Source organism: Malurus melanocephalus, unplaced genomic scaffold (genome assembly GCF_030028575.1).
Source record: "Malurus melanocephalus ecotype Western Australia unplaced genomic scaffold, MMel_1.1 scaffold_221, whole genome shotgun sequence".
NCBI classification, from domain to species: domain Eukaryota; kingdom Metazoa; phylum Chordata; class Aves; order Passeriformes; family Maluridae; genus Malurus; species Malurus melanocephalus.
In genome coordinates, this window is record NW_026623453.1 from 332,037 (window position 1) to 355,762 (window position 23,726).

General features: G+C 42.4%; 1 protein-coding gene across 1 annotated transcript in view; it reads right to left on the reverse strand.

Annotated features, from left to right (window-relative positions):
* Positions 1 to 1,761: 1,761 nt before the first annotated feature.
* The window catches only part of PEPD (peptidase D), a 150,905-nt gene continuing 128,940 nt past the window's right edge, over positions 1,762 to 23,726 (reverse strand). Inside the window, exons 13-15 of the mRNA XM_057374271.1 lie at positions 19,298 to 19,482; positions 10,378 to 10,569; positions 1,762 to 2,412 (exon numbers count right to left, since the gene is read on the reverse strand). Of these exons, the coding sequence (XP_057230254.1) occupies positions 2,263 to 2,412; positions 10,378 to 10,569; positions 19,298 to 19,482 (527 nt within the window). The 3' untranslated portion in view covers positions 1,762 to 2,262. The remainder of the gene's footprint in view (positions 2,413 to 10,377; positions 10,570 to 19,297; positions 19,483 to 23,726) is intronic.

Here is a 23,726-nt window from a genome sequence, read left to right on the forward strand (position 1 = left end):
TCCCCCGGCCCGCGGCTGGCACAGCCCAAAACAGAACCAGTTCTGTCTCCTGAAGAGCCCTGCACTGCTCAACCTGTTCTGCAGCAGCAGAGCCCAGCTTGTGCCAACATTCATCACACGCGGGAGCGGCCAATTAACTACACCRGGCTCATGGCTTCGTTTGAAACACRTCCAAAGTTCTCCTCCTTCCAAAATCTGTGAAGTTTTACTATAAAATAGCAACCACTGCTGAACCTGAGCAGCAACAGGTTTCAGAGTGCCTGCAGCAGTGAGCCATCCCCTGGGTGTGTTCAGAGCYTGCCACAGGGAAACACATGGCTGTGGAGAGAATGAGCCTGAGCTGGGAGCGCTGTCTTGCACTGAAAAACCCGTGTTTTAGGGGCAGATGAGTTCAGAGCAATGCCAGTATAGTCTCTATGTTCTCATATCTGCAAGGCTACTAAAGCAAAACCTGCTGTCCTACCTTTCAGAGGTGGAAGATATCAGTCACCACAGCAGGAACATCAACACAGCAGCACACACAAGCCTCTGATCTCACACCCTCCCTTCCTCAAAAAACTGCTCCCCTTCACAGTCAAGAATTCCTGCACTTACCTCTTACAAACCAGTGTCACCAAACCTCTAAAAAAATGCAAATAGGCTTCTTTGTTAATTAAAKGACATTAATGAAGCCCCTCGATTATTTTGCAAGGTTTCTTTGGGCTCCCACAGAGTTTTCTCCTTGGCAATGGAGCACACAGCTGTTGAGAAAAAAGAGCAGGTTCTTGTCACACAGACCAATCCTCTTAGCAAAAAGAGCTCTCCTAGAGCAACATATTTGACAGATTTAAAGGAAATTTTTTCAGGCCTAAATCCAGTCCCGGGAAGGGCACAAAGGCATCCGCACAGCGGTGTTTTGACTCCATCCAAACTCACGGTGTGCTGTGACCCCCATGTGAGACATGCACTTGCARAAGCTCACAGTCAATCCCATCGTCCATGTGTCAGTGGCCTCGTGTGAGCAACAGAMCTGAGATGCTCACACCAAGGTACTGAGATATCAATTCATCTGATCCCTTCAGTGGGAAAACTGTCATCATCGGCAGGCAGTGAGACCCAGAAAGGCCCTGATACTCTGCTGTGGCTTCAGCTCCCCCGACACAGCAGAGACATGATCTGAAYTGGCTTTGCTGTCGAACTGCAACAGAGGCTGAATATTGAGAAGGAGTTCTGATTGTACATGTAAAGTGAGAAAGATTATTTTTATGTAGTTACCAGCACCTAGTGCTATTCTGTGATGCAAGAAGTGTATTTCTTCCCCGCAGGCTAATGAACATCTACAGTAAAGAAAAGCTTCTCTTGGTAAATTAAATCTTGCATCAGTGGAAAATAATTTTGTGAGCAATACTAGCATGTTTGTTATGCATGCAAATAAAATTTACATTACTTCCTTCTGAACTAGCACTGAACAGTTAAAAATAACTACCATGCTGCACAGCACATGTTGCTGAATGACCATCAGCCCTGCAGCAAAGATAATCCCTTCTTGCAACTTCYAAGGGTCACAAAGACCATCACAATCTATGCTTTTAAGGAACAAGCAGATGAACAAATCTAATGAGCATGGRGCTGTGTGTGAAGGATCAGTACAGTCATTATCCAGAGCTGAAAACTCTGGCYAGTGAAGGGTCAGTTTGCAGAGCACAAATTGGTAGTAGGGTCAAACAATGAAGCAGGAACTGGAGCAGAAAAGCGTAATAACCACAAAGTTGTGAACATAAATGATGCCAAGGTGAATTTTAATAAAAATTTGATTCTGCTTACTCCATGGATACAGATCCATAAGAAAAATGTGTTGTTATGTCCACTGAGAACAACTGATTTTTATTTCTGTTTTTCACAGTATTTGTGATGAAGTTTAAAAAAGCACTTAAGCATGTTACAATTGCTCATAGCTTTCAGAAAATCCATCTGGTATTTTAGAGGCCAAATCATCAAAATTCAGATTTAATTGCAAGATAGTCTAAGCTGAGATCTGTCAGAAAATGACAGATCAGGCAGCAGGGCTTTTTAGCTGCCACTTGGTCATGTGAACTGCTGATTGCAAGTAGCAGTTGGGTTACCTGGGTATCAAGTACTGAAGCTTTCTGCCTTCATTTTTAATGCATTAATTTTTTCCAGCCTGCCTGCCTCTCTTGCTACTAGGAATTGGATGCATTTTATTTTTTATGCTGCAGCATTAAATCACAATGATCACTTGAGGTAGAAAGTATCATCCTGAGGTTACTGCTTTTGGCTGGAGAGGCAATCAAATGATTTGGCACCACTCTGGCCTTCTGCCATGAAAGCCTCAATTTCTTCCACGGTCCGTGGGACGCAYGTGAGCAGCTCCATTCCAGTGGCTGTCACCGCGATATCGTCCTCGATCCGCACCTGCACAGGGAGCACACGGTTACCAGGGCACACAGTGGGCATGAGAAGCACATCAGGCAGKGACAGCAGCGAGGGCACAGGCTGCTGCTGCAACCCAGAAGGGCATTACACTGGAGTAYGGAATTGCTTGGCACCACCAGCAGCTTGTACGGAGCTCTGCAGGCTCCAATTCCCCTTGGGCCACTGCCACCCTCCTTGGATCACMCGAGCTTTGTGGTGACCCTTGGTATGGTGGTGGCCCCTCAGGTGCCTCTGCTGCATTGGGTGAGTCAGAGACAGTCTGAGCGAGGTGCTGCAACAATGAGTTCATGCTATATCATTCCATGGGGCCAGTAAATCTTAACCCCCTATTATCAGGAGGAAGGAAAGGAGCATTCTTCCCCAGATTTGCCTCCAGAACGACTTGCTAGGGATGCTATCAGTGCCYCCTGATGCCCACAGTGTCTGTTCCCAAAGATGTCCTGTTGCTGAGCTGCAATTCAGGTAGCTTCTCTTTGCACTTAAAGCTTTTCTCTAAACACAATAAACATTCAAATGAAATAGCTTGTAGCTGATTYAGTTCCAAACACTGAATTTTAAGCTGGTTGAGAAAGCCCTAAGCAGGTCAGACATTTCTTTTAGAATACAATCACTAAATTTCAAATCATGGAAGGACAAAGCAGATGCTGTCAGTTTTCCATCTCTTCTTCTATTAAAATGAAAAGTGTGTTTTATTTCTGTTTGTCTCTAATCTCTTCTTACCAGTAAATGTGCCTACACAGACATTCCAGTTACCTTATCAGAAAAATGTTGCTAAGTCTCTAAGCTGCAATAAAAGCAATTTTAGTAAGGTGTAAATCCAAAAGAACACAAACCCTGGGTACTACCATCTTACAATTGCTTTAATTGTTTTTGACCTCTTGACATTTCCAACTAAAAATAAAGCTGGTTAATATTTGTACTTCTGATTGCAAAATAATCCATTTGTTCAAACAAAATGAGTCATCCAGTCCTTACTAAACTGTTTAATGCTGTCTTTGCCCAATTATTTCTTTTACTTGGTATCAAGTTAAGTGTATTATAAAGCAGAATTAAATAAACTAATGCCATTGAGTTCACACATTTGTTTTGGACAGTTGTAAATTTGAAAGCTGTGAAGCTTTGTATGCTCAGTGTTCCTGAAAGGCTGGTGCCTTGCTGCACTGGAGATCAGCAAGAYATGCAAGGGCTCTGCACTAGAACAGATTTCACCAGGATGGGCTTTTTGATTCACTGCTTCAAATTTGATCAGCTGAGCTAAACATAACCCAAGGATTCAGAGGGAGGGTCCCATWGCATCTGAAGGCAAATACTGCCGTCTGCCTGTCCTGCTGGGTCTTGGGCCTGGGCACAGCATTCCTGGGTGCATCAGTCCCTGCCAAAAACCTGACGGGACAAGGCAAACCCTACAGGAGTGCCAGAATCCAGGGACAGACCTGGTGAGATGGTAAAAGCCAAAGCCTCACATTGGCAAGCCTAACCAATGTAAATGAAGCTGGCCATGGGGATAATGTGGAAAGTAAAGATGTCAGTGCAAAAGTAAGTCTGAGAGCAGAAGGGAGGCCAGCCAAAGCTAGAATTGACTACCTACAGAGAGAGCCTTTTCTCAAACACTGCCAGCTTTACAAACCTTCCCCTTCTTGAGCTGAAATTCTCAGCTACCAGAGTTGTATCAGCCATAATTAGTCTACTTAACCAGTAACATGAACAGAAAAGCAAGAAAAACAGTTCATGTTTTCCAGTTCAATGTTTCATGTTTTCACCAATACCTCTGCACCCTTTGGGAGTATGGACTGATTTAAAAGCAGAGGAGATGAAAGCCAGTCTATAGCAGGGAAGAACAAGTGGGGCAAGATGTCTGTCTCTATCCATGCTGTGCTCTATTTAGGCCACAAGAGAAAATCAGTATAGGGAAGGAGCTGGAAAATAGTTAAGAGTGATGAGAGGAGCAGGGAAAGGAAGGTACAGTGAGGTGAGACAGGATTGACAAATAAAGATAGCTGGGGCTGGCTAAGGAGCCCAGGAAGAGAGATCCTGGTGGAGGTGAGAAGTGAGACATCCTGAATCAGGAGAGCATAGATAGAGCAGGCTAGAGGGAACTGAGAGTGACTAAACGGGGGAGGATGAGTGCCATGCACTCATATAGGAGCGCTGTTAGGAGATCATTTATCAATCCACAGCTGTAAAAAGGGAGAGAGCCAGTACTGTCACACCAGCCTGCTCAGCATCAGCACCTCCAAATGGCCTTTGGGATGTAGATGGAGGTGCACAGAAACACCAGTTCCTTGGGGCCTTATCCAACACACCCCTAGGAACATGCCACTTCTTTCTCCAGGATCAAACTCTTCCTCTACYACATGAATCTCACCTGAAACGGATGCTTGCCACAACAGAGAAGATAGAATGCCCATTTTCACTGCACAATTTTTCCTTTGACTAATAGCAACATGAATGTAGAGAAACAGGCTCTCAAGGAGAAATAAATGGTTTAATTTGCTCTTTTCCTTCACGCCCTCTGTGCTTCACCCTGAGGTTAGACTCAGCAGCAGCAAARAGCAGCTTCAGAGGACCCGCAAAACCTTCCCCACAGGAGAGCCTGTAATTTGGTCTTGTCTTCTATCCAAATGGAGAAAAGATGCTGGATCTGCCTGGCAAGGCTCACTGGCTTGGGACTGCCTTTCCCAGTGGGGGACAGTGGTTATGAAATTTGCTCTCAGAGCTATCCCTGCTGGCAGGCTCTTTGTTAATCAGTGCTGTTTTTTTCAGAGCTACAGAGTGGTTTGGAGTTGGGCACTGAAGCATGAGGTTCACTGCACCCCCAGCTTTCAGGGTGCTCTGCAAAAACCTAGGAAGGCTTTACTTCTTTGGTGTCAAATGGCATGCTTCAAAAAAACATTCCTATAAAGATGCAGTGATCAGGAATGCCAGGACTGTTTCCTAAATGCATTTTTCTTTTTAAGGGTAGTGGCATGATCTGTCTAGATAGAGCTGATTGCACAACTGCCTAGCACCACCAGCAGGCCATCATGTGGCTCGACATGGTCCCAACTCTGTCCCAAAACAGGGCTGTGGGGCACAGCCAAGGACAGCACAGGGCTGCTGTCAGCTCTGTACAGCCTCGCACTTTGTCCTGACTTACTAATACAGTCATGCTCCCCAGAGCCTCCCATGTTACCTTCCAAGGGAAATGGGGTTGTAGCACTTATTCATGTGCTTTGAATGATGATATATACATATAAAGCTTTTGACAATCAAGGAACTATTTTAGCCAATTAAATGATCCAGATTTGCATGACAGATCCCAGATGTCAAAAAGGGCAACTGGTGAAATGTCCCCTTTTTTTTTTTTAATCCACTGAGCATTTGTTTAATTATGGCTGTGGAAWGCAGCAACACTACCATTGCAAGAGCTTAGAGTGGGACAGTGGCCTGGTGAACGATGACAGGACACGGTCACACACGGGACCATCCAAAGCAGATGAGCACAGTTCGGCTGGAGGACCCCTCAGCCTGTTCCTACAGCTGGATTCCTACCAAGGCAGCAGTGTGTAGCTAAGGGAACTTATCTCAACTCAGCCATCGACTGACCGATAATTTTTAAMAGAGCAAACTTACCACGAGCAGAGTTTGACTTCTGTATCTCAGAGGGACTGGTATGGAAACAGAGCTGCCCTTTCATCTAATCTGGGGACAGACAAGGGCTGCAGGGCTGGGGAAGGCACTTTCCACACACGGTGGCTATGCCAAGATGCTTTCTATAGAGGCCAGTAGGCTCTGTGCTCAATGATGCTCATCCTGTGCTGTAGCCTTYCTGGCACAAGAAATTTTTATTCACAAGCAAGTCCTCATGTCAAAATAACCTTTATTTTAAATGTCCACTTCTAAATGTCCACATTTTTATAGAAGAGGGTCAATATTAGTAGGGCATGTATTTGATTAGATTAACTGATACAGATGGAAAAAAAGCCTCAGGTGGTCAGTCCCTTCATCCAGGCTCAAAAAGAAGCAATAAACTACAAGCTAAATACAGGTTAAGAACAAGTGGTCTTACTTTAACCTGATTATATTAATTTAACAACTTAAGAGAAAAGGGTTAAAGAAGGYTTATAAGCAACTAGCAGCAGTTTTTGAATTGCCTGCACCTATCAATTCGCTTAGAAGAACTTTTAAAGAAAGTTAGGTATGTATGTTGTGACAGCATACATGTGAATATTTTTAAAGAAATGCTGTGTAGCATTATTACTGTGATAGAATATACAATGTTAAAAAGTAGATGATCATAATGTTTATTGCCTAGTAAACTATTTCATTTCACAATACACATTCACCATAAACCCAGAAACAGAGACCAATCTTCTGAAAAATARAAATCAGGACAGAGGCTCTCTGAACCAAAGGCAGAAGCAGTTAAATATCCTGCTTTTTATTTGGTTTAACATTTATTCTGAGTAAGGAAAGTACTATTGTTTTGTAAAATATTGTAATATTAGTGGATCTTCAAGTTCCTGGGCTTTGTCAATCTGCTGAATTTTTAAATGAGAAAAATCTGTAAATGAAAGAAAGCAATGCRTTTAATACTCATCTGTCTTTCATCATTTTCTCTAAGTTGCATAGTTTTCACATATTAAGTCTAGTGCTAGATCTACAAATCCTAGGGAAAAATAAAGCCTGAACAGAGACTGAATGTGTAACGCCAAAAAAAGACTGAATGGCTTTACTGTGTCTTTGAGAAAACATCATATGAACTGCACGAATCAATAATCAGCTTACAAAGAACAGAAATGTCAAACCCTAAAGGGCAGCATTTGGTGTTGTCCTTTCCCCTCCCCTGAGGATTCGGCTGCTTTTCCTGAGCAATCCATACAGCCATATGCACATCACTCTATTTGCACATCTGTGTTTATTTCTGAGTGTGCTGGGCAGAGTCCAGGCAGAGCAAAGGTGTCCTGGGCCAGGCAGTGCGCCCGCGTCCAGCAGCAGCCCTTGTCCCACAGCATTTAAGACCTTGGTAAACTGGACCTTGGTTTTGCAGATGGAGAACTGAAGTACATGTGACTAAAATGTCAAAAAAATGGCTGAGGAACTTTGTGAAGGACTGARCTCAGCGGTTGTCAAGTAAAGAGTGTAGGGCTTCAGACAGGACACATCCCCTGAGCACTGCTTGCTTACCTCAGGGATCTGTATTTGACCCAGAAGATCTCGTCTGGTAAAAGCCCCAATTACAGGGTCCCTGAGCAGCAGTGACAGCCACAAAGGCTGTGTCTGTGTTTGAGGAATGCAGGAAGGTGGGCTGGTGATGGACCTGTCCCAGCARTGCAGGCAGCCAAGGAAACCTTGTGCCGACTCTTGTTCTTCCCTGCTCCTGCAGCTTCTACAATCTCTTCATGGCTAACTCCAGGCAGCATGAATTACAATAAATGGCTAAGTCTTGCCCTTTCTGGCACACAACAAGAGCTTTGTTTCTCTATGCAGAGACTTGTCACAGTCAAGAAAATTATCCAAAGCCCAAAAAGACATTAATTCAAGGTGAATTTATTAAAATCCACAAATGTCCTGTGTGAACAGACTTAGAATTACAGTGGTGGTATTTCAGTGAATGTTAGTTCATTTTTGAAGTGAATTACACTAAACCAAATTAAGAACATTTTAATTAGTGTTTTAATCCATTTCCCTCTGCAGAGTCCATGAGCTCTGCAGAGGGGAATGGACTACTTACTTCTTTTTGCAGACTGGCTGTAGTGAACTCTTCAGCTAGAACTGACACCAGTACTAGCCCCTGTATTGTTAATATTTGTCAGTAAAAAAAACACTAGACTTTACAAGATCTTCTTTAATCCCACAGAAGAAAGTTTTCTGGCATACTTGTGTGAGAAATACTCACTCACTCTTGATAAACTAGATTGAAAGTTTGTATATAACTAAGCATGCTACACAGCATGAATTGCATCTTCTATTTATGCAAATCAAGTCAAAATGGTAAAGATGGAAAAATTATTTTGTTTGCATTATAATTCAGTTTTGGGAAGAATTCAGAAATATTCAGATGTATTCCAGTCTCAGATTTTAYTTTCATTCTTCTCCTGGACAAAATCAAATGAGAGCATCTGGCTCAGGGTATGTATGTATTATTATTTTTTTTTCTCTAAGTAAAATGTATTGTTCACAAGGGGATCAGAGGTTTAGATTTTTGCTCAATAGTTTTTGGGCCACTCCTTTCAGCAAAGTTTGTTGGCTGGCTCTCCTTACAAGCCATCATTACAGGAAGCTAAGCAAAAATAACGGAACAAAGTTAGACTTYGCTTGAAATCTCTGGAACAAAAGCGCCTGATCCAGCAACTTATTATCAAGGCAAAAATCCCATGCTGTCACTCCTACTCTGTGCAAACACAGGCAGCAGGTGAGCCACAGGCACRCCTCAAGCTGCAGAGCTGGAGCAGGCATTCACAGCGATTTGGGAAAAATGTGGGCTTTGCTTAGCATTTTCAGTGAAAGCTCACCAGGAATCAATTCAATTGCCGAAAAACTCCCACAGAGTGTTTACAGGGAAAACAAAGACAGTTAAACCTGTTTCCATTGTCCTGTCAAGACACACAAGCACATCACRGCTTTCTTTTAATATACACTTCAGTGTGTGGCATCATACAGAATGTGCTCACAGTTAGAAAATGCAGGATTAGCTGCCATTTGTTTACCCGTACCTCAGTTGTCTGGCTGGCAAATCTTGACAAAGAAACAACACAGAAACAGATGATGTCCTAGACCTCAGCAGTGAATTAAACACTAGCAAGGGTAAAGTCCCATGTCTCTCAATAAGGCTGCACCCACAGCATGGGTGGCTGCCCTRGAGTCCGGCTGGCTCACATGACTGCGGATAGCACACAGCTTTTCTGTCAGGCCTGGTGGTTCAAAGGCAGCTCAGACCAAAGTGCTACAGTAATTGCTCTCTCATGGCTGGGGTATAGTGACAAATTAGTCAATGGCAGCAAATTCCTAATGTGTGACTTTTCATACCAGAAAATCACCACTGCTGCCAGTGATTGCTGTGTTGAGACTYAGTAGAAGAGCCATGAGTGGACAGGGTGCTGCACCCACCTGCTTTATCTCCTCTGTGCAGGAGTACAGAGGCTTGGAAAACAATGTGGCACCCTTCAAATGCTTGCCCTGCTGGAATAAAAAACCCACTGGAAGCACTGCTGAACACTCTGCGAGGGTGTTGCCTTGGAATGGGAAATGTGCCCTGGAGAGCATGCACAAACAAGGCTCCTCTCCTTTCCTAGCAGCTGCCTGCATGGAAATGATTGCCCAGATTACTACTTCCTCCCGAGGTGGCCAACCCTCCTGCCACACTGCTGCCTGAACCTGTCACACTGAGCACAGCTGCTTGGGAAGACCACCASCCATTCCTCCAGAAAACAGGGAAGGCTTTCCCAAGGCCAAGTTTCAGAATGCCATTCTGTCAATAATCCAGTAAGAGCAATTATTGCTGTTTTCATCTACTGCCTCCCCAACTCAAACAGCATCAAGCTCTTCTGATGCTCTCTTCCTGGAAGGAAGCATTGGACTGTGCTGCTGCTGCTGTTGAGGAAGCCAAGTCTGGACTACAGAACTCAGTTTCATATTTCATAACATACACATTTCACACATTAGACAAAACACCTACCTGGCAAGCCACAGTACAGTATGGTACCGACAGAGGATATTTCAGGCAGTGGGAAAACATGGGTCTCTCATTAATCAGACATCACTAGTATAAAACTACATCAAAAAAAATTAGAATAAAACCCACCAGTTAGTCTGCAGAGTCAAATGGTCCAAATGACTCAAGGTGCTGCTTCAAGAACACCCCATGTGCAATACATTACAACTCYCAATAGACTCCTCAAATACACAGCAAGGGCAAACAAAGAGGAAACCAATTAATAAATGCATCTGCTAAGAATGACTCACCCCACCAAATCCTCTAAAACGCTGCAGGACGTCGTTGTTGATGAAGCAGGACTGTGCAGGGTCCCGCAGAGCTTGGTCCAGGAGATGGTCAATGAAATAGATGCCCGGCTCGATGGTGAGCACCATGCCCTGCTGCAGGTGGCGGGCAGTGCGCAGGCTCYGCAGCCCCGGCGCGTCGATGCGCTCCACTCCCTGCACGAGACACACAAAGGCAATCCAGCCATCACCTCACATCCAGCCCTCCTAAGCTGACTGCTCCGTAGGACATWCAAAATACAGAAAATAATCATAAAGGACTGAAACTTAGCTATGCAATTAACTTCCTCCCATCAATCCTCATTTARCTTTCATGTAGAGCAATGACCAGTTTTCAATTCAACAGCCAAACTGTTTTTTTCAAACCCAAGCCACCCAATCTTGGCTTTGGATATGCTTGCTACTGTTACTCTCTACCTTGGGGAAAAATACTGCACTACAAAGCAAGAATAACTATTTCTACTATTCCTTGCTCTACCCTCCCTTGCAAAGTATTGTAAGTGACATGCAAATCTTGAAGTGCCCCTGCCACGTCATTGCTGAAATAGCTGAACTATGCAGCAGAGAACAACTTCTCCAAGGATATGCAAAGATGTATTCTCACAGAATGTCATTAAAATTACACATTTATGATCCTGATTCAGAAGCAATGAGTCTTCACATGACCTCATAAAACCAGCCCATTTTAACTAAACTTTTCTCAGTTTCAGATTTTCAGGCAACATGGTGCTGATTGATATTATTAAATAAATAAAAGCTAAGTCAAAACAAGTCCTGACTGGCAAAACATTCTGTACTTCCCAAAAGCTGGTAAAATAAAATGATATATGAGGACATGCTTAGTCAAGGAATGAGAAACACTGCAAAGACTAGCTCAGGATATTAATTTTCTTCCCCCAAATGTGCCAGGTATTGCAACATCAGAACAAATATATCTCAATCCCGCTAGATTTCTTTGCAACCGTAGCATAAATTCCCTAACAAATTACCGTAAAGATCTGTAAGCAGCTAACAGGCCCACCAGCTTGTAATCATGCACATACCCTGCTCATGGAACCTGTTCTGTTTCAGCAAGCAAGCCACAGGTTAACATGTCTCTGAGACCAGGGTATCATTCATCTGCTCTCCATGTAGCTTTCCTGAATGCTGCCTCTGGCCAAAGCCACAGTGCTTTCCCTTGTCAGCAGAAGGGACAACTGCTGTCAGCATCACTATCAACRTAAGTGGTATCATGAGATGAAACCTCCCCTTTCTGCCCCACAAAGCCCTGCCCAGCGCTACCCTTGGTGCTGGGGCACATCCTGGCACAGCTGAGCTCTGGTGCTTCTGCCAGGCCAGTGCAGGGGGATGGAGTGGGGCCTGAGCACACCCTGCACATTACCCATGTTTTAGTGTACTAATCATTCCCTCTTCAGACTGGGTACAGCCCTGCAGTGCTGTTGCTCYTGAGCACCACTTTCAGTTCAGAGAAAGTCTGTTTTACAGACATCCAGTTTTGCAGCAGCTCCTCCAGAGTGCTTTGTTTTATTCTCACTGGTCACCCAAGCRATGCTGGGGTTGCTTTTCTTCCCTTTGCAGACCTTCTGTTCCAATGCACAGCAACTTACAGCAGCCAAGATTTCCAGAGAAAAATGGACAGTCCAGACAGTTGGATGAAGGTTTGCCCATTTTAACTGTGTATTCAGTATGTTTTATGTCATGCTTGATTTGGACTTTGCAGAGCGTTATATTAGACTAAAGTAAGAAAACATTATTTTGTTTTACTAAGCCTAGGAAACAAGAATACTGTGATACTAAGCAAGGCATTTTGAATTTGTATTATCAAAACTCAAAGAAAATCAATATATTTCTAAACKTGAAATCGCAAGAAATGGAGCCATTTTGCTCTCATACTGCCCTTTGGGGTCTGGCACTTCACATATTCATTGTAATGTGTAAAGGAAATRAGGGTATCCAATCTTGTGGATTAATCTCTCCATGAGCTGTAAACAATTAGATTAGTGTCTGGACCTTTTGGTGCCTTGCCAACTATCTATTGGCTACTTTACAACAAACAACCCATATCTAGCTTTTAAGTACACTTCTCAATTCTACTTTAAAGTGCCTTTTGAGGCAGTCAATCCAAGAYAGATGCTAGAAAGATGAATGCGCAGTGAAGAAAACCATCCTCTGAAGGCAGCCCTGGCACACAGTCCATACTTTTGTTCCTTTTCTTAAATGAAATGATGTTTAACATCASATGTGACAATAAAGCCTCGGTGGCCCACTTTATCTCTGTACAGCTGATGTAACAATGGTATGTGTTTTGTCTAGATTGCTTGCAGTCTGATCCTGCTTTTAGTACTTCCTTCAARAAGCTAACAGCAACTCAGGAACAAGACCCAGGCTCCACATTTGGRAATGTCTATCAGCAATGCAGAAAGACTCCCTGAGGCACCTGAATACTGCTGCTCACTCAAAAGTAAAATTTTAACTTCTCTGGAAGAAATTAGCAAAGTCTTTTTGATATTCCCTCCATTCTATCTCAGCCCTGGGTTGTGCTGGCTCTTGGTTTCAGCTCCAGGTCTTTCGATTCTGCAGGTACTGATGCAGCTACAGCTTAATCATGAAATCATCTCTAGTGAGCCTTTAGAGAAAGGCAACACTGCTCAGCTTTTCAAAGCTGAACAGCAAGCAGGGCAGCAGTGGGTGGGCTTGTCCCTTTTAACAGAGACTAGCAAGGTGTTGTTCACCAAGAGCTGTGYGAAATGCATGAGGAGGGACAGGTTCTGGCTATGCCATGTACGTGGCCCAACTCTGAGCAGAGGACAGCCCCAATCCAATTTGCTGTGAGGCTGAAGGACAAAATGAGCTGGTACAGGAAATAAGCAGAGAGGGGCCAGTGACCAAGCTGGGTAGATGACAAAATCCCTTCCTTTGAGAGTAGTGCTGGATTAAAATATACATCGGACTACGGCTTCTGCATCCCACGTGACAGCTGATCTGTGGGCACCCATGGACCATCTTGGTAGCCACCACACCCATCAGGTCCAGGGGCTGACAGCTCTCTCAGTCTGCTCTGGTTGCTTATGAAAAGTAGGACAAACTGAGGATTTTTATAAATGACTGAAACACCACAACTTCCAARCAGAAGATGATAGGTCTGAAACAAGGCCTGCCATTTGCTATCAAGTCAAACGCTATTAGGAGCTAAGTCTGACAGGGAAACCTTGCACTGTCATCTGTCAGTATGAATCTTCTACCATTAATAGATTTCCTTCTTTGCAAGAAGGAAACTTCCCTACATCTCACAGCTAAACAATGCAAGCTTTGTTTTCAACCATGACCATGATGTTGTTCTGCAGTCAGATGAAGAGTAAAAATGTGAGTGCTGGTACAGCAGCTGTGTGGGTACCTGTTTCTATCACCATTATATCCTGGAGGCCTGGCCACTGAGCAAGAGCCTTGTCACACTCAGTGCTGCACAGAGAGAAAGTATAAGCTGGTAATTTGCCCCCCAGAAGTGCACAGAATAGTCTAGAAAATATTAATGCCTAGGCATCTAAAAGGAGACTTAGAATTAYATTCTGTGAAAATTACTATTTGAATAACTGTTTATTCTCCTGTATATTGAAGCAACAGACTATATCTGAAATTGTTTTCTAAGACTGACTTTATCTGGAGGTTCTGCTCACATTTTAAAATTGAGACACTCCTCCCCCAGTAAGCACAGATGTATGACACTGTCATTTGTGACTGTACTCCTGCCAAGAACATTGGATTCCAGTTAATGGTTCATCTAAGGTAACAAAAATCAGCATGTCTAGGCAATAAGGACTGTCAAGGGAACAAGAGAATTATTATGTAAACTGATTTTATTACTATGTAAGCAAAATAAAAGTTCAAATTAAGTGTACATCAATATAAAATATTACTATTTTTGGAATAAGCAGGGAATTAGGAAGTATGCAAACCTGCCTATTTCCCAGAAAAACAGCTGTGGAAGACTAGAATTAGCAATATCCCCAGAATATTTCAGTATAAGGATGAACTACTGCTTGCTCCTAAGCAACTCAGTGGCTAATATGTTGCATTTTCCATGGAAGAAYTGCAATGTGTATCATCTTGGATCTTGTTCCACAGGCACTGTCTACCAAACAAAGCAATCAGAAGCAGAGAGAGCTCCAGACCCGCCTGGGCCTGATCCTGGGCTTGTCTTTGGATCAGGACAGAAGAAAAGCAGAGGTGGTATCCTTGTGCTGGCTGGTCCACACCCACAGGGCCATGGCAGCAGCCAGAGAGGCACAAGCACAGAGAGATGCAAGGGCACCCTCTCCCGCAAAAGCAGGGGCTGCAAGCTGGCATCACCCCAAAGTCTCTTCAAGTCAGCAATGCCAACAAACCTGAGCCACAGCGGGGAACACCTGAGCTATTCATAACTACAAATACTGAGCCACAGTAAAAGACTCATTAGTGACACAATCTCATTTCACTCTTTTCCAGCTAAATCGTCACACAACTCTCTGGAACCTGACAGACTGTCCCAGTTGGAACATACCCAGTACAGGGAAGTCCTAACCACTTTACCAAACCAAGTGCAATCAAGTATTTAAATTAATCAGAATACTAACATTACATTTAGATAATATGAATTGAGCACCAAAGTGAAATCTCAGTTCTTTTACTCTTCCCTTTTCTCCCACTTACCCAACTTCTAATTAGCTCATTTACTGTAAAAAGAACAGAGCTCAGTGCAGCTAAGGAAATAAAAGTCTCAAATTCCATTTCACTTGTCTCTTGGTTCCTTCTCTCTAAGCTCTTGTTTCACTTGCTGAGTGTTACTAATGAAGATCAGTTTATTCAATCCATCCATTTTCCCCCAGCAGCCTGAGCTGTCTATAGTCACCTGAAGGAACTGCAGTCAGTCCTGCCTTTGAAATCAGCAGCAGGTTACAGGAGAATAGGCCCCAAGCACCACATATCACTCGTGGCATTTGCAAATCAAAGCTTCCACTTCTAAACCTWATTTGTGATGCAGAATAGCAACAAAAGGATCAGCTTTTCCTGAGAATTGAATTAGAAATTTAAACTAAGGGCAATCTTATAATTTAAAAAAAAACAAAAACAAATGAAATTAAACTCTTAATTCATAAGATGCTAAAATCACAGTAGTTATTAACCTAATGTAAATTAACTGTCTTATTATTATAGAAAGTCATCAAATGTACTTAGCATTCTTTAGAGCCTTATAGTCAATTAATATAGCATGAAATTGAATCAACTCAAGCATCTGGTGACACAGAGCCTAGATTTAAATGAAAACTTCAGCCTCATCTACCTCCGGGTCTGAAAATTTGGGACCACCTACCACATTTTCTTCATTGCAACAGGCACAAACTCTCATTTATATCCCATATTGAATTTACCCAGAAAGAACTGCAAGAATTTGAGAAAACCATCTCCATGATTAATTTTTACAGCAGAAGTTAAGCCCAGTGGGGTTTTCACCCTTTGAAGCGAGCTCTGTCTGACTGAGGGCCAGATTTTCTGAAGTGATTAATACCACTGGGGCTGAACGCTCAGAACTGCTTGAGTGCAGTCAGACCCTCAGAAGCAGCAGACAGATTTTCAAAGCAGCACTGGATGCTGGTTTGCCACAAGGAAAAGCGCAGTGTGTGGCAGGAGCTGTGGTTCCCCAGGGAGCTCCTGGAGAGCAGCACCTTCACTGTCCTGGTCCAGCACAAAACACCGCTGCCTGCACCGCGGGGAACAGGCCAGCCTGAAACAAGGCTGCCAAAACACATTCATTGCTAGCCAAAACYGATTATTCTTTAACAAAGCAAAAAATAGGAAGGGAAATGTTATATTCTCTAATATCCCAGAGTATTACATTGCAGAAAATCTGCAAGCATTTACAACGTTTGTCAAAGACGAAGAAAGTGTTTGTTCAATGCCGCATGTGAAGGAGCTTACTGGAAAAGATGAAAAYGTATCATTGCCAATTTTGAAAAAAAGAAATCTTTGGCTACCAATGAATAACTAATCTAAGCTAACAATGTCTGGAAATAGTTTTTTTGGAATACACAAGACTTTGTGACGGATAAAAATTAGGAAATTAACGTTTATTGTATTATTTCAAATGTAACTGTTTACACTTGAGGAAAAATAATGGAATGATATCCACTTGGAWAGTTTTTATTTTTACAGAATCAATTGTAATACTCCCAGAAATTCCCTCAGCCAAAAGCAAAGRAGTTGCTTTTTAACCAGCTAGAAAAAAGAGCATGATACTACAGGCATGGGCTCAGTGTACAATTAACAACAAAATGGCTTTATAAAAATCCTTGTGAAGATCTYGCTAGCTGGTAAACTTTTAAAACACACCACAAATGGCTCCAGAGTGTACTAGATGTCTTAAAAATTTGGGGTTTTTTTGGGTAACAAGCCTTCTCCTATTTAATACAGACACATTTCCCACTTGCAGGAAAGGTGCCCAGTTGCTCATGTTTAGATTAACATGGGCAAAAGCACATCCCCTGCAGCCTTTGACRGCTCCCCTTCCATGGGCAGGGACCAGGGCTTCAAGCCCAGGGAAGCTGGATGAAATCCATCCCCCTGACAGCACCTCTGGGTGCTCCCATGCCCAGGTACATCACCTCAGCCAAAGGGTGTCACCTCCTGCTTTGGGTCAGACAGGAGTGAAGGCTCTACCATGGCCGAAGGGTACTTTAATGCTGCACAGGAACTTTAGAGGGTCTGCTCCTCTGCAGAACCCGGAATTCACAATTTGTCAAACTGAGGGGATGCCATCCACCCAACTATGTGCACTTTCGTGTGCAAATACAGAACATTAGCTATTTGTTYGTGAGCTTTCATACATGCTTCCTCYATATTCAAGAAATTTGCTATTTAGGATTGGATTTTGAAAGCAAATTGAGCCATGCAAACATTCTCCATGTAAGAATGTAATTGCATGCCAACACAGGCAAATAATTTTATTATTTGCAGGTATAAAATTCTGCACAGAGTTCTGGCATTTTTACACACAGTAAGTACAAAACTGGAGAGCCCAACTCATTTGRCAATACAATCCCTCTAGCCATTTTTATCTGGAACATATTGCGCTTTCAAAACTGTGGAGAGTTTGCTTTCAAAAAATGCCCTTAAATTATATAACACACCATATAATAACAATTTCAAATTCAGTCATATGAAAATAAAAATTATTTTCCAAAAATGATTCTGTAGCTTGTTTTGCAAACTACGGAAATCTGCTGATACATGGAAGGTGTACAGAATCCATTGCCCMAGACTGACATAAAAATCAGTTCTAGAAATTTCACTTGACAGTGAGGTACTGTTCTAACCTCAAAGAATACAGTTTTTAAGCAAAATAAAGAAGGRTACTTTGAACTCTCAGAAATCTTTYCACATTAAACAAACTAAATGTTCCTAAAATTTAGTTATCTCTTTACATAACCAAGTCTTGAACRCATGCTCCTGTTTTTTAAGTCCACCAAATTCAGAGAGGTTATTCACAAGTGAAAACAATCTCAGCAAAGGCATATAGGCTCTTGGATTTTAAAGTTTATGAGCTCTCCAMGTAATCACAGTCCTTGTGCTTTGCTGAATGTCTCTATTTGTACATAGAGAATCTGTACTTGGGAGGAACAAAGGGACAGGCATCCATCCTTTCTGTTTCAGCTAGTGAAGAAACCTTAAAATCAGAATAGGATTGCTTTGGATTTTTGTTCATTTTTATTACATGTAAGTTTATTAGCTGATGTTAATACGTCATTATCACTGCCCATAACACTCAACTATAGTGTCTCAACTATAATTGTGAAYGTAATGAGTACCCTCAAATATTCTACAGTGTTTCTCCTCATCTGCAAAAATGAACCAGCAATAGCAGCTGTTATGTAGCCTGGTCACCCAACATGAACCAATATCAAAATATGCTTAAATCTTACCTATAAAGTTCTTAGTTTCTTTTCCAGATTCTTGCAAAAGAACAGCTTACATATGAGAGAAGACAAATTATCTGGTTTTGTACTATATTACTGAAAATCCTTAAAYGGTTAGCCTAAAATAACCACAACCTAACACACAAAACCCTCCCGAAATCTTTCTGAAGCTGCTGTAAATCACTTCATGCAAACCTTAAGTACAATTTGCCTTGTACTTCTTCTTTTAGTTATCCTTGCAAACATACCACTATTAACTGCTTATGGAATTTTACCTATTCTGCTTTCAGATCACAGTCATAAATCACCAAATTAATTCCAGGAAAAAGGCAATCTTTCTGTGTTTTCTGCACAAACTCAGAATACTAGAGGTTATGCTTTCACATTTGCAAGGACAGGAAGACTTGATGGACTTTTTTCTTTCTGCTCTCATTCAAGGACAATACATCTACACTGGTGCCCATACTGAAGCTCAAGACAGGGCTAGGAGTCAGAATGTTTCCATATGACACAGCCACTGGCATTTACCAGCRGTGCAGCAGTGGGTTCCTGCAGCTACCCCCATCTGGAATGGAGCAGGTGAATCTTGCCAATACAAGACTGAGATGCTCTGCCACAGCACAGGGTACTTGGGTGGTACCTGTTAGAACTGTAACTCATGGAGGAACAACACAATGGATGTAAAAACTGAACAGATTAAAACGCCCAAACACCACCACGGAGTTGACTTCTCCATGTAAACAATTTATGTTTCAATGAACTAACAGATTTCCTTAAGAGTAAACAGCATAAAATCCCATGTCCAAAAAAAAGGTTAAATGCACATGTGTATTTAAGCTGAGAAGATACAATTGGGAAACCACACATAAGGTACGAGCAATGCTGATTGAATCGAGTGGGTCAATCTGCAGGGGAGTTGAGAGTGGGCTAACACTAACCTCTGGGTAGCCTCCAACRTCATGCACATCGATTCCAAGTAGATGTCCAAGTCCGTGTGGCATAAATATTGCACCTAGATGAACCTTCACCATGTCATCTACATTGCCTTTCAGAATGCCAATTCTAGTCAGCTCCTCCAGATGGACTCTGTCAGCCAGACGGTGCATATCAGGCCAGGCGACCCCTTAGAGAGCAGAAACAGGCAGCTGAGTTAACTATTGCTAAAAGTCTTTTAACAACTCTCAGAAATCAGATGTAACACATGTGCCCTTTGTTTATATAAAAACACAAAGGTGGAAAGAGCAACTACATTTTCACAAAAAACACTTTCAACAAGACAAAACTATTTTAACATGCTTCTGAAATTATGAAAACTACAGACAGAGAGAAACAGCAGCACCTTACAATCCAGACACATATGAAAAGATGTTAATATAATAATCTAAGCATGTCCATACAGATGTAAATGYATCAGTGAGTCTCCTATAAGAATATCAACTGTAGATTGCAGTTACTTAAAATGCAGAGCATACAGTATTGCTATCCTCTTATTTTTAAGAATGATCATACCCATTTAGAACATCTGACATAGAGAGTACTTTTCTATGTACACTGAAGATTCAAAGCCCACATCTTTCTGACAAAGACACTCACCAGAAATTAATGATTCCCTTGTCAATGGGCTGTGCAAAGCACAACTCCTCTAATACATGTTCTAAAACAGCATTACAAAATAGTATTGTTTGACTAGAGACAGAGCACCAGGATACATCAGATTGCTATTATTTTGGTATAGGATACAATTTTGTTTGACAAACCGCTGTGGAGAGGAGGGAGGAAGAAAGCAGCTCTTTTGTTAGTAACAAAGTACTGTCTTAATTAGTTCACCATGGCTTTGAGTCATCATCAACAGAGCAGCAGTTGCACAGTCAAGACAACTAGGGCTAAGGTACAGTAGAAGAATATTTTCCTTGTTCAATTTTGGCATGATTAAACAAATTAGAAATGAGCAATTTTTAGGCCAAACTCCCATCAAATTTCATTCGCTTTAATCCAGTTAAACATGCAGCTCTAGGGTCTTGTGAACACAATGTCATATCTTAATTACGTTAGCACTTTTTGCTGAAAGTATTGAGCAAAAAGACTGAAATAAAATCATCCTCTGGGAGTACTTGAATGAAATTCAGCTGTCTTTTATGGCTCTGCCATAAAGACCAGAATCAAACTGGGCAGCAAGTGGCTGCTCTGTCCTGCACACTGGCCATACACAAAGCGATGCACCTCGATGCTGCTGTCAGCACTGCTGGGAACAATCTCCGTGTGCAATCAGGGAGCAGGAGCCTCCTCTCCCCAGCAGACTTGGAGATCACACCTGCAGCCTTGTCCTGCCAAACAACACAGAGCACATGCACCTACAAACCCGCAGTCGCTGCTTCCTCACAAAAGCCACCAGTGCCAGAGTGAGTGGTGCTCACCCATAAAATGTGTGCAGTCTTTCTGCTCAAAATGTGCTATTTTTATGGTTTCCTCACTTTATAAACAAATTTAGGTTTTTCACTCAGTAAGAATCAATACAACTATAACCAGTTGTTCTCTGACAACTGTTCAACGTATTCTGTAATTATTTATCTTTCTGAATATTGACTGTATTGCAATTTTCACTTCTCTATATTCATCTGTGTTGCACAGCTCTCTCACAGTAGGCTCCATTCTGTTGTATGATAAATTGAAATCACAAGTCCATCRCATCAATATTACACAGATCACACTACAAGTATTACTGAATCACAGTTGCTTTCCTGTTTATTTTATAGTTGTGAGAACACAGAATTGCCATGTCTAAGTTGAGGTTCAGTTTCTGCAGTTTGCAGCTAACTCCAACTGCTCTAGAAGCCTTCCATTTTCTTTCAGAGGACACTAGATGTTCTTTCAAGATCCTTCCCATGATTTCTTAGCTCACTATTACTACAAGTCACCTATCTTCACCCCCATAACTGCAAAGTCACGTGTAACATCTGACCCTGGCCAACCATTTGAAGCCTCACCCTCTCTTGTTATAAATGAAGGTCAGAACTCCATGGCTGGGAGACAAAACACCATATCCTGGATGCTCAGGATCAAGCTAAGATGAATTGTCTGTGAGCAGTGGAGCTGAGGTGTCTGTTTGCAGCTCAGCTTCCCTCTGCAGCTCTGCTGGCACTGTGGGTCTCAATCCAAACCCACACACTCCACTTAGACACAGTCACCTTTATCAAACTAAGGAAGAGATACAAAAGGAGATACAAATATCAAACTGATCAGAAAAAAAAMCCCATGAAAACCACATGCATACCTATATATCTGCAGAACTTTACCAGAGCAAATTAATGACACTATTGCCCTAACTGAAAAGAMTGCCATGGTTGTAAATCCTGGGTAATTCTGGGCACTGAGAAATTCTTCCCCCATCTTTACCTTTTTCTCTCACTGACATAAAGTGCAACTAKTTCCCCTCTCCTTCTGCCCAGGGCTCTTCCTTCTCCATCTGTTTTGCTTTTTATTCATCTTATCTGTTTCATTAGAGACTGAGGACAACGAAAAGCTCTACTGTGAAATATATAATGAGGCTGGATRGAAAATCTGCAGCTTTGGGCTCTCTTGGAACTAGGGCAGTGCTTCAGACAGAGCCCAGCAAAATTACTCTGGACCACTCTTTTATCATCTAGCCGTGCCACGGGCTTTGCTAGAGATATGAAATATGTCTCTCCCACATGCTGCAGGAGCTGCAGACAGCACTGGGGCAGCTCTGGGCAGAGGGAAATTAGGCTTCTGCTGGAGGCAACCCTGCTAAATAATTCAAATCTGAATAAATACAAATTTTACAAATAAATAGGTATTCAAATAGTCTCAATTAAAAAGTGAAGTGTTTATAGATTGCACTTTCTATTCTATTGTCTGGCTGCATGCTTTATTCGATTCTGACTATGGGGTGGTGGCATTAGGCCACCCTCCTCCAAGACTTAAYCCACAATCTATATATAGACTATTAATTGTGTGCTAAGACAAAACAGGAAGATACTCTGAGCTGATTAAAGACAGTGAATTAAGTGGAGTGACTTTTCCGGTCTTCACTTTAAAAAATGGTGATATCCTTGTCTTGTTTGATATGAGAGGATTCCCATCATGCTAGGAATAAACTTTAATAATAAGTTTATTTAAACTTTTAAATAAACAAAGAAAGAGTAAACAAAGTAAACCGTAAAAAAGTAAAAAAGTAAACTTTTTTTAAACAAAGAAAGAGTATCTAAATACAAATCTTCCAACATTTCCTACTACTCTTATAATATTAAAAACAATAATTTTGTGAAGAGAAAGAACTRTTTTACAGTACTAAGGCAATTACTTGAAATGATTAAAAAAATTMCACTGAAAAAGGGAACAATCATAATTCAAGAAAGATCTCTGTCCATTTCATACAAAAGCATATTCATATGTCGTATATATTTATCATAGAGTAAATAGAAATATATGATGGTTTAAAACTATGTTAAAACTAAAATTGTATTTGTTTTATGCGGTGTCGTGGTTTCAGAATGCTGGCCGAAAGCCAGGCACCCACAACACCTGCTCACTCGCTCTGTCCCAACACCACTGGGCAGAGAAGAACAAAGGAAGAAAAAAAATAAACAAAAGGGCTCATGAGTTGAGATAAGAAACAGGGAGGATACACTTGACAGACAAAACAGGCTCCACTTAAGTTATAAAGTGAATTTATTACTAACAAAGTCAGAGGAGGAGAATGAGAAATAAAATAAAACCCTCAAAACCACTGATCTTCTCCCCATTCCCTCCCCACTTCCCACCGACAGTGCAAAGCAGCGGGAGGGGTGAACAGGGTGTGGGGTTGGTCAGTTCAGGGTGTGGGGTTGGTCAGTTCAGGGTGTGGGGTTGGTCAGTTCATTACCGGATCACTGCGGCTCCTGAGGGAGAGGAGTCCTTCCCTTGTGTTGCCGTGGGGTCCCTCCCACAGGAGACAGTTCTCTGTGAACCTCTCCAGCGTGGTTCCACTCTCACGAGCAGCAGTCCACACACTTCTGCTGTAACGTGAATCCCCCAAAAGGCAGACAGTCATCCCAAAACTGCTGCACCGTGGGGTCCCTCATCCACTGGGTGCAGTCCCAAGGCCAGGCTGTTCCATCTCGGGAGCAAAGCCTCTCTCGCCATGGCTCTCCTGCTGGACACAGCCCCTTCTCGGCATCCGACTGCTCCGGCGTGGGGACCTCCCTCCTCCACGGGCTGCGGGTGGATCTCTGCACCCTCTGTGGACCCCATGGGCTGCAGGGGGACAGCCTGTTCCACCATGGTCACCATGGGCTGCAGGGGACAGCCTGCTCCACCATGGTCACCATGGGCTGCAGGGGACAGCCTGCTCCACCATGGTCACCATGG